This window comes from Amia ocellicauda, chromosome 14, assembly GCF_036373705.1.
Source record: "Amia ocellicauda isolate fAmiCal2 chromosome 14, fAmiCal2.hap1, whole genome shotgun sequence".
NCBI classification, from domain to species: Eukaryota; Metazoa; Chordata; class Actinopteri; order Amiiformes; family Amiidae; genus Amia; species Amia ocellicauda.
The window spans coordinates 26,730,791-26,743,160 of NC_089863.1; the positions used below are offsets into that span (position 1 = coordinate 26,730,791).

General features: G+C 43.1%; 1 protein-coding gene across 4 annotated transcripts in view; it reads right to left on the bottom strand.

Annotated features, from left to right (window-relative positions):
- LOC136767576 (NLR family CARD domain-containing protein 3) overlaps window positions 1-12,370 on the bottom strand; it is a 152,182-nt gene that overhangs the window by 55,306 nt on the left and 84,506 nt on the right. For all 4 annotated transcript variants that reach the window (XM_066721454.1, XM_066721455.1, XM_066721456.1 and 1 more), the window contains 3 exons: window positions 10,666-10,839; window positions 6,006-6,179; window positions 1,378-1,551 (listed from right to left, as the gene is read on the bottom strand). In XM_066721454.1, the coding sequence (XP_066577551.1) occupies window positions 1,378-1,551; window positions 6,006-6,179; window positions 10,666-10,839 (522 nt within the window). The remainder of the gene's footprint in view (window positions 1-1,377; window positions 1,552-6,005; window positions 6,180-10,665; window positions 10,840-12,370) is intronic.

Below are 12,370 nucleotides of genomic sequence, written 5' to 3' on the forward strand. Positions count from 1 at the left end.
TACAGGCCTGACTGCTGGACCCCTACAGTGAGGGGGTCTGGAGGCTCTGTTAGGCTGTGGGGGGCATTTTCCTGGCATGGTTTGGGTCCGCTTGTCCTCTTAGAGGGAAGGGTCAATGTAAATCATGACAAAGTTATTCTGAGTGACCAGCTTTATCCTATGGTGACGCATTTAAAATTACTTATTTTCAGTAATATAATTGAATGATATTAGTTTCTATTTTTGTCACAATAAAATGATTATTGCACATCTGTGACTTGAAGATCTTCCCTCTAAAAATAATCTGAAAAGAGAAACCAATTGACCTATGAGTTTTCAGATCAACTATTTATTCAGATTGAAAAACCAAGCATATCAAATTCTCGTACACCATGAACTGGCTCCGCTACGCTAAGGATAGGCTCGGTGGGAGAAGACAGAACTCGAATGCTGAAGACAGAGCAGAAGCTGTAGTGTTTCTATGGAGTGTTTATACGCTGGTTTTGATGCTCAGTATAGTATGTGTAATGGAAAACAATAGTTTACATTTATGTGTGAGCAGCATATCATGCAGTATTTTGCAACATCAGCTACAACACTGATAATAAATAGTAATGTTACATTTTATTCCACATGTTGGTAACAATTGTGCATTACACTTGTGAGGGCAAATCCTTCTGTTCCCCAGTTCAGTTATCATTGTTTGGTTCTTTATTTAACTTATTTAAACTTACCCAGGGTGAGTCTGTTTACCTTCTGAAAAATTCTGTACAATCCACAAGCAGTATTGCAGTGTAAAGGGGAAAACGTGGTACATGATTTAAACTATAGTATTGCATGTTTTATATATATGTATGAGCTGCATGAAAAGTGGCTCAAATGTGACCAAATAAATGTTGACAATAAAATAGACACTTCAATAATCCAAATGTTGTTTTTTATTGTAACCGTAAGTGTATTGTTATTAGGCCAGTTGGTATATTGGTCCAATTGGCAAAATTATGTTGGGCCAATGTTGGCATGTAACGCTGGGCCAATGATGGGTTCAAACATTGGGGCAACGATCGGTCTGACATTTGGCAAACGTTGGGGCAATGTTTGCATGTTTCCTGGCAGACACTATTGTCTCATGTAAATACATACATACACACATGAATACAGAAATCTGTTTCAATAGATTAATCCATAAATCAACCATCTCTTCCTACCTGCCCTGTGTAGGGTGAGGAGGACACATTATAATCAGGGAATGAAAGATGAATAAGGGACAGCAGGTTTGACAGAGACACAGTACAGAGAGAGACGGGGTTAGAGCAGCGAAGAGGAGGTGAGCTCAGAAACCACAGTCTCTCCCTGTCAGTGACTGAATATTCACACAGTCACGCAGCCTCTACTTACCGCAGTGTCTCTAGTTTACAGTTGGGATCCTCCAGTACAGCGGAGAGCTTTGTCACTCCTGAGTCCCCTGGGCGATTGCGGCTCAGATCCAGCTCTCTCAGAGTTGAGGGGTTTGAACGCAGAGCTGAGGTCAGGACTGCACAGCCTTCCTCTGTGATCCCACAGTCTGACAGCCTGGAGAGGAAAGGAGAAACGTTGGTGATGTATTTGTTTGTCCCAGACCTTTAGAAACAGTCATGTTGTTGTCTGTACTAACAGAAGTGGAGGCTCCACACAGAAGAGCAGCAGCTGAGCGTCACACTGTTGATGTCATTCATCTGACATGAGACACACATCCAGCATGAGAAGCAGGACAACATGTGAGTCTGAATAAATCTGTCAGTTACAGCCTCATCACAAGTGAAGGTCCATGTAGTTCTACTGTCACATACGTGACTCAGAAGTGCTGATTCAAGACAATGTTTGACTCGTCCTTTAAAAAGTGATTTTAAAAACAGACTCTGATTGTGGAGCGCTTGCTGACTTCATCAAGTTCTGGATCTAATTGTAAGGACTGATGAAGTTATAAAATGTCCACTGTGTCTCTGAAGACTTGCCAGCTCTGCCTGAACTCTGCTGGTGTCTCATCACACACAGGGAGCAGAGCAGAGCAGAGCCCCTCATTACACTGCTTGCACTATTAACATGGACTTACTGGACAGCATAGACATGTAACAATTTAACAACAAACTTTGTCAACATGTGCCTCCCTGACCAATGACAAAAAAATGACTGCGCCTCCTCATAGTTTACTAAAACAATACAGCAATATGTTGCAAAATCTTGAATAAAAGAGTATGGATTTGATCAAAATACACATCAGTATGAGTTGCAGAAGTATACATATTGAGATCAGAAACAGCTAAAATAAAAATGTAAGAAACATGACACAAACCAATGACAGATCAATTCAGTATAATATTCAATATTCCTCCCTTATCAGTGGGAGGGTGTGTTGTTTCTCAATGAAAGCAGTGGGATTGGGGTTGAAATGTAAGCCTAGGTCACACTGTACGATCTGAAGCCGATTTGATCGTCACGACAGGCAGCTGGTCGTGCAGTGAGAGACGCTGATGCGTCGACGCCTGCGATCTGATCGTAAGAGTCGGAGCCGCTGAGTCTAGTAAACCTGTTTCATATGTGACGTCATCAGCAGCCAATCAGAGCCCAGCTGACTGAAGCAGAGAAACACAAGAATAAACGTGACAGGAGAATACGACTGTCATACGTATTTATTAAAATACTTCTAATACCAATGGTTGTTTCAGGGCACGTTATTTTAAAATACTATACGCTTTTTATGTTTATTCCGCAGTATTGCGCAGATCTGCAGAAATCCTCTGATCCCATTGGTGCAACGGCGCAGATCTGCGCTACACAGCCGTGTCCTGTACATGTGCAGTCCGTGTGAGTTTGCTTCTCTGTGTGCGGATCACTGTGTCTGTGCAGGTGAGGGTGCAGGCTGACACGCAGATGCACGACAGGGATGTCAGATCAGTCAGTGTGTCTGTACTGAAGGCTCGGCTGTGCGCTGCTTCCCCACAAAAAACACACATTCAGTGCAAAATAGTGGTCAAGTGTGAGCTGCGCACTGTGCACAACATCGGCTCGGACTGTAGACATCGTGTAGTGCGACCCCAGCACGTTGCTCAATTTACTTGTCGGGGAAACTACAAAATGTACGTATAATAATTGCCATTGTAATTTGCTTGCTTAGAAGCGTCTCTGTGTGAACATGATGCACACAGTGCAGAAAAGCAGCAGCACGTTTAAATGCATTACAGTCTGATGCAAAACTAGTAGTAATAACAACAATGGGGAGCAAGGATATTTTTTTTCACAATAATAAAGATTATATACTGTCATGGTTCCCAAGCCCTTACACTACATCCCCGCTAAAGGCCGCCATTACCCTGCCTTTCCTATCACTTCTGCCTGCTCTCACCTCTCAATCATCCCATTGACATTCCAGAAAACCTTGTGCACGTGTTCTCTCACCCTCTGCTCCTGTTCGTCCTGCACCTCCCAACCTGGTTGCCTGCTCCCTATATAATCCCCTCACTTCCCTCACTCTGGGTGAAGTTTTGTCATTTCATGCTGCAACTGTATGCATGCTCCCTGTGTCCGCTCCTTAAAGCCTTGTTTCCTTGGACCATCCGCTTGCCTTCCCGACCACGACTCCGTCTCTCCCTTGCTACTCTGTTTCCCTGATCGCCTGACCATCGCCTGTGACCAAGACTACTTCTGTGCCCAGCCCTTGATTGCCCTGATCTGCCAGCACCCGACCACCCTGACCACGCACTGCAATTGGGTCCCCTGTTCCTGTGTCCCGCGGTAATGTGGCACCTACAGCATATATTATATTCCATGTAAAGTTTTCTTGTGTATATGCAAATTAAAGTATTACTCCTATGGTTATACATACAAACTTGCATTTATTTTATCAGCCCATAGTTCACAAATACTGTGCATTATTGTTTCCTGTTTAAGAAAATCAAGCTATATGCAAAACAATCTTATTCCGAATACCATATGCATAGTACTAGACATAAAAGTGCTGCACATTGTAATATACAGATGGGCGACAAATTAAAGGAAAGACCTGAATAAATGAATGGAGGAACATAACGAATGCAGATGCCTCCAAACAGGTGTACTGCATGATACAATAAAGCAATTCACATCCTGTCATGCTCTGTGGCATGTATTTAAATGCTGAGCAGGCCAAGCTGACCTCGATTTATGCATCAAAATGGCAAGAGGAAAGGATCTAAGTGTCTTTGAAAGAGGGGTCATTATTGACTAAAGTTACATCTGCTTTCAGATCTATGGGAAAGACATCAGTAAATCAGGTTGGAAATTGTGGTCAAAAGCGCACATTTGAGGACTGTGATGCTCGTGATTACTGCGATATGTAAGGAAAAACAGAAGAGCAACTCTTTCCCAGGTGACTGAGAGTGTCAATGCAGGACGTGATCAGTCTGTGTCAGCAAGAGCAGTCCATCAAGAACTACACAGAGGATATTATAGTAGGGCTGCAGTGCAGAAACCCCTCATTACAAAGACAAACGCACATTTGAGTTCAGTGGTGCAAAAACCATAGGCACTGGTCTACAGACATGTGGAAAAAAGTGATCTGGTCAGATGAATCATCCTTCACCATATTCTGGACAAGCGGGCGAGTGCATGTGTGGCGACACCAAGAGAACGGTACAGGCCTGACTGCTGGACCCCTACAGTGAGGGGGTCTGGAGGCTCTGTTAGGCTGTGGGGGGCATTTTCCTGGCATGGTTTGGGTCCGCTTGTCCTCTTAGAGGGAAGGGTCAATGTAAATCATGACAAAGTTATTCTGAGTGACCAGCTTTATCCTATGGTGACGCATTTAAAATTACTTATTTTCAGTAATATAATTGAATGATATTAGTTTCTATATTTGTCACAAATACAATATTATTGCACATCTGTGACTTGAAGATGTTCCCTCTAAAAATAATCTGAAAAGAGAAACCAATTGACCTATGAGTTTTCAGATCAACTATTTATTCAGATTGAAAAAGCAAGCATATCAAATGCTCGTACACCATGAACTGGCTCCGCTACGCTAAGGATAGGCTCGGTGGGAGAAGACAGAACTCGAATGCTGAAGACAGAGCAGAAGCTGTAGTGTTTCTATGGAGTGTTTATGCGCTGGTTTTGATGCTCAGTATAGTATGTGTAATGGAAAACAATAGTTTACATTTATGTGTGAGCAGCATATCATGCAGCATTTTGCAACATCAGCTACAACACTGATAATAAATAGTAATGTTACATTTTATTCCACATGTTGGTAACAAATCTGCATTACACTTGTGAGGGCAAATCCTTCTGTTCCCCAGTTCAGTTATCATTGTTTGGTTCTTTATTTAACATATTTAAACTTACCCAGGATGAGTCTGTTTACCTTCTGAAACTTTCTGTACAATCCACAAGCAGTATTGCAGTGTAAAGGGGAAAATGTGGTACATGATTTAAATTATAGTATTGCATGTTTTATATATATGTATGTGCTGCATGAAAAGTGGCTCAAACGTGACCAAATAAATGTTGACAATAAAATAGACACTTCAATAATCCAAATGTTGTTTTTTATTGTAACCGTAAGTGTATTGCCATTAGGCCAGTTAGTATATTGGGCCAATTGGCAAAATTACGTTGGGCAAATGTTGGCATGTAACGCTGGGCCAATGATGGGTTCAAAAATTGGGGCAACGATCGGTCTGACATTTGGCCAACGTTGGGGCAATGTATGCATGTTTACTGGGCAGACACTCTTGTCTCATGTAAATACATACATACACACATGAATACAGAAATCTGTTTAAATAGATTAATCCATAAATCAACCATCTCTTCCTACCTGCCCAGTGTAGGGTGAGGAGGACACATTATAATCAGGGAATGAAAGATGAATAAGGGACAGCAGGTTTGACAGAGACACAGTACAGGGAGAGACGGGGTTAGAGCAGCGAAGAGGAGGTGAGCTCAGAAACCACAGTCTCTCCCTGTCAGTGACTGAATATTCACACAGTCACACAGCCTCTACTTACCGCAGTGTATCTAGTTTACAGTTGGGATCCTCCAGTACAGCGGAGAGCTTTGTCACTCCTGAGTCCCCTAGGCGATTGCGGCTCAGATCCAGCTCTCTCAGAGTTGAGGGGTTTGAACGCAGAGCTGAGGCCAGGACTGCACAGCCTTCCTCTGTGATCCCACAGCGTGACAGCCTGGAGAGGAAAGGAGACACGTTGGTGATGTATTTATTTGTCCCAGACCTTTAGAAACAGTCATGCTGTTGTCTGTACTAACAGAAGTGGAGGCTCCACACAGAAGAGCAGCAGCTGAGCGTCACACTGTTGATGTCATTCATCTGACATGAGACACACATCCAGCATGACAAGCAGGACAACATGTGAGTCTGAATAAATCTGTCAGTTACAGCCTCATCACAAGTGAAGGTCCATGTAGTTCTACTGTCACATACGTGACTCAGAAGTGCTGATTCAAGACGATGTTTGACTCGTCCTTTAAAAAGTGATTTTAAAAACAGACTCTGATTGTGGAGCGCTTGCTGACTTCATCAAGTTCTGGATCTAATCGTAAGGACTGATGAAGTTATAAAATGTCCACTGTGTCTCTGAAGACTTGCCAGCTCTGCCTGAACTCTGCTGGTGTCTCATCACACACAGGGAGCAGAGCAGAGCAGAGCAGAGCCGCTCATTACACTGCTTGCACTATTAACATGGACTTACTGGACAGCATAGACATGTAACAATTTAACAACAAACTTTGTCAAAATGAGCCTCCCTGACCAATGACAAAAAAATGACTGCGCCTCCTCATAGTTTACTAAAACAATACAGCAATATGTTGCAAAATCTTGAATAAAAGAGTATGGATTTGATCAAAATACACATCAGTATGAGTTGCAGAAGTATACATATTGAGATCAGAAACAGCTAAAATAAAAATGTACAACCATTTAAGAAACATGACACAAACCAATGACAGATCAATTCAGTATAATATTCATTATTCCTCCCTTATCAGTGGGAGGGTGTGTTGTTTCTCAATGAAAGCAGTGGGATTGGGGTTGAAATGTAAGCCTAGGTCACATTGTACGATCTGAAGCCGATTTGATCGTCACGACAGGCAGCTGGTCGTGCAGTGAGAGACGCTGATGCGTCGCCGCCTGCGATCTGATCGTAAGAGTCGGAGCCGCTGAGTCTAGTAAACCTGTTTCATAAGTGACGTCATCAGCAGCCAATCAGAGCCCAGCTGACTGAAGCAGAGAAACACAAGAATAAACGTGACAGGAGAATACGACTGTCATACATATTTATTAAAATACTTCTAATACCAATGGCTGTTTCGGGGCACATTATTTTAAAATACTATACGCTTTTTCTGTTTTTTCCGCAGTATTGCGCAGATCTGCAGAAATCCTCTGATCCCATTGGTGCAACAGCGCAGATCTGCGCTACACAGCCGTGTCCTGTACATGTGCAGTCAGTGTGAGTTTGCTTTTCTGTGTGCGGATCACTGTGTCTGTGTAGGTGAGGGTGCAGGCTGACACGCAGATGCACGACAGGGATGTCAGATCAGTCAGTGTGTCTGTACTGAAGGCTCGGCTGTGCGCTGCTTCCCCACGCAAAACACACATTCAGTGCAAAATAGTGGTCAAGTGTGAGCTGCGCACTGTGCACAACATCGGCTCGGACTGTAGACATCGTGTAGTGCGACCCCAGCATGTTGCTCAATTTACTTGTCGGGGAAACTACAAAATGTACGTATAATAATTGCCATTGTAATTTGCTTGCTTAGAAGCGTCTCTGTGTGAACATGATGCACACAGTGCAGAAAAGCAGCAGCACGTTTAAATGCATTACAGTCTGATGCAAAACTAGTAGTAATAACAACAATGGGGAGCAAGGATATATTTTTTCACAATAATAAAGATTATATATACTGTCATGGTTCCCAAGCCCTTACACTACATCCCCGCTAAAGGCCGCCATTACCCTGCCTTTCCTATCACTTCTGCCTGCTCTCACCTCTCAATCATCCCATTGACATTCCAGAAAACCTTGTGCACGTGTTCTCTCACCCAGTGCTCCTGTTCGTCCTGCACCTCCCAACCTGGTTGCCTGCTCCCTATATAATCCCCTCACTTCCCTCACTCTGGGTGAAGTTTTGTCATTTCATGCTGCAACTGTATGCATGCTCCCTGTGTCCGCTCCTTAAAGCCTTGTTTCCTTGGACCATCCGCTTGCCTTCCCGACCACGACTCCGTCTCTCCCTTGCTACTCTGTTTGCCTGATTGCCTGACCATCGCCTGTGACCACGACTACTTCTGTGCCCAGCCCTTGATTGCCCTGATCTGCCAGCACCCGACCCGCGCCTGTCCGACCACCCCGACCACGTACTGCAATTGGGTCCCCTGTTCCTGTGTCCCGCGGTAATGTGGCACCTACAGCATATATTATAATCCATGTACAGTTTTCTTGTGTATAAGCAAATTAAAGTGTTACTCCTATGTTTATACATACAAACTTGCATTTATTTTATCAGCCCATAGTTCACAAATACTGTGCATTATTGTTTCCTGTTTAAGAAAATCAAGCTATATGCAAAACACTCTTATTCCGAATACCATATGCATAGTACTAGACATAAAAGTGCTGCACATTGTAATATACAGACGGGCGACAAATTAAAGGAAAGACCTGAATAAATAAGTGGAGGAACATAACGAATGCAGATGCCTCCAAACAGGTGTACTGCATGATACAATAAAGCAATTCACATCCTGTCATGCTCTGTGACATGTATTTAAATGCTGAGCAGGCCCAGCTGACCTCGATTTATGCATCAAAATGGCAAGCGGAAAGGATCTAAGTGCCTTTGAAAAAGGGGTCATTATTGACTAAAGTTACATCTGCTTTCAGACCTATGGGAAAGACATCAGTAAATCAGGTTGGAAATTGTGGTCAAAAGCGCATATTTGATGACTGTGATGCTCGTGATTACTGCGATATGTAAGGAAAAACAGAAGAGCAACTCTTTCCCAGGTGACTGAGAGTGTCAATGCAGGACGTGATCAGTCTGTGTCAGCAAGAGCAGTCCGTCAAGAACTACACAGAGGATATTATAGTAGGGCTGCAGTGCAGAAACCCCTCATTACAAAGACAAACGCACATTTGAGTTCAGTGGTGCAAAAACCATAGGCACTGGTCTACAGACATGTGGAAAAAAGTGATCTGGTCAGATGAATCATCCTTCACCATATTCTGGACAAGCGGGCGAGTGCATGTGTGGCGACACCAAGAGAACGGTACAGGCCTGACTGCTGGACCCCTACAGTGAGGGGGTCTGGAGGCTCTGTTAGGCTGTGGGGGGCATTTTCCTGGCATGGTTTGGGTCCGCTTGTCCTCTTAGAGGGAAGGGTCAATGCAAATCATGACAAAGTTATTCTGAGTGATCAGCTTTATCCTATGGTGACACATTTAAAATTACTTATTTTCAGTAATATAATTGAATTATATTAGTTTCTATTTTTGTCACAAATAAATGATTATTGCACATCTGTGACTTGAAGATGTTCCCTCTAAAAATAATCTGAAAAGAGAAACCAATTGACCTATGAGTTTTCAGATCAACTATTTATTCAGATTGAAAAACCAAGCATATCAAATTCTCGTACACCATGAACTGGCTCCGCTACGCTAAGGATAGGCTCGGTGGGAGAAGACAGAACTCGAATGCTGAAGACAGAGCAGAAGCTGTAGTGTTTCTATGGAGTGTTTATGCGCTGGTTTTGATGCTCAGTATAGTATGTGTAATGGAAAACAATAGTTTACATTTATGTATGAGCAGCATATCATGCAGCATTTTGCAACATCAGCTACAACACTGATAATAAATAGTAATGTTACATTTTATTCCACATGTTGGTAACAAATCTGCATTACACTTGTGAGGGCAAATCTTTCTGTTCCCCAGTTCAGTTATCATTGTTTGGTTCTTTATTTAACTTATTTAAACTTACCCAGGGTGAGTCTGTTTACCTTCTGAAACTTTCTGTACAATCCACAAGCAGTATTGCAGTGTAAAGGGGAAAATGTGGTACATGATTTAAACTATAGTATTGCATGTTTTATATATATGTATGTGCTGCATGAAAAGTGGCTCAAACGTGACCAAATAAATGTTGACAATAAAATAGACACTTCAATAATCCAAATGTTGTTTTTTATTGTAACCGTAAGTGTATTGCCATTAGGCCAGTTAGTATATTGGTCCAATTGGCAAAATTACGTTGGGCCAATGTTGGCATGTAACGCTGGGCCAATGATGGGTTCAAAAATTGGGGCAACGATCGGTCTGACATTTGGCAAACGTTGGGGCAATGTTTGCATGTTTACTGGGCAGACACTATAGTCTCATGTAAATACATACATACACACATGAATACAGAAATCTGTTTAAATAGATTAATCCATAAATCAACCATCTCTTCCTACCTGCCCTGTGTAGGGTGAGGAGGACACATTATAATCAGGGAATGAAAGATGAATAAGGGACAGCAGGTTTGACAGAGACACAGTACAGGGAGAGACGGGGTTAGAGCAGCGAAGAGGAGGTGAGCTCAGAAAACACAGTCTCTCCCTGTCAGTGACTGAATATTCACACAGTCACGCAGCCTCTACTTACCGCAGTGTCTCTAGTTTACAGTTGGGATCCTCCAGTCCAGCGGAGAGCTTTGTCACTGCTGAGTCCCCTGGGCGATTGCGGCTCAGATCCAGCTCTCTCAGAGTTGAGGGGTTTGAATGCAGAGCTGAGGTCAGGACTGCACAGCCTTCCTCTGTGATCCTACAGCCTGACAGCCTGGAGAGGAAAGGAGACACGTTGGTGATGTATTTATTTGTCCCAGACCTTTAGAAACAGTCATGCTGTTGTCTGTACTAACAGAAGTGGAGGCTCCACACTGAAGAGCAGCAGCTGAGCGTCACACTGTTGATGTCATTCATCTCACATGAGACACACATCCAGCATGACAAGCAGGACAACATGTGAGTCTGAATAAATCTGTCAGTTACAGCCTCATCACAAGTGAAGGTCCATGTAGTTCTACTGTCACATACGGGACTCAGAAGTGCTGATTCAAGACAATGTTTGACTCGTCCTTTAAAAAGTGATTTTAAAAACAGACTCTGATTGTGGAGCGCTTGCTGACTTCATCATGTTCTGGATCTAATTGTAAGGACTGATGAAGTTATAAAATGTCCACTGTGTCTCTGAAGACTTGCCAGCTCTGCCTGAACTCTGCTGGTGTCTCATCACACACAGGGAGCAGAGCAGAGCAGAGCCGCTCATTACACTGCTTGCACTATTAACATGGACTTACTGGACAGCATAGACATGTAACAATTTAACAACAAACTTTGTCAAAATGAGCCTCCCTGACCAATGACAAAAAAATGACTGCGCCTCCTCATAGTTTACTAAAACAATACAGCAATATGTTGCAAAATCTTGAATAAAAGAGTATGGATTTGATCAAAATACACATCAGTATGAGTTGCAGAAGTAAACATTTTGAGATCAGAAACAGCTAAAATAAAAATGTACAACCATTTAAGAAACATGACACAAACCAATGACAGATCAATTCAGTATAATATTCAATATTCCTCCCTTATCAGTGGGAGGGTGTGTTGTTTCTCAATGAAAGCAGTGGGATTGGGGTTGAAATGTAAGCCTAGGTCACACTGTACGATCTGAAGCCGATTTGATCGTCACGACAGGCAGCTGGTCGTGCAGTGAGAGACGCTGATGCGTCGCCGCCTGCGATCTGATCGTAAGAGTCGGAGCCGCTGAGTCTAGTAAACCTGTTTCATATGTGACGTCATCAGCAGCCAATCAGAGCCCAGCTGACTGAAGCAGAGAAACACAAGAATAAACGTGACAGGAGAATACGACTGTCATACGTATTTATTTAAATACTTCAAATACCAATGGTTGTTTCGGGGCACGTTATTTTAAAATACTATACGCTTTTTCTGTTTTTTCCGCAGTATTGCGCAGATCTGCAGAAATCCTCTGATCCCATTGGTGCAACAGCGCAGATCTGCGCTACACAGCCGTGTCCTGTACATGTGCAGTCAGTGTGAGTTTGCTTTTCTGTGTGCGGATCACTGTGTCTGTGCAGGTGAGGGTGCAGGCTGACACGCAGATGCACGACAGGGATGTCAGATCAGTCAGTGTGTCTGTACTGAAGGCTCGGCTGTGCGCTGCTTCCCCACAAAAAACACACATTCAGTGAAAAATAGTGGTCAAGTGTGAGCTGCGCACTGTGCACAACATCGGCTCGGACTGTAGACATCCTGTAGTGCGACCCCAGCACGTTGCTCAATTT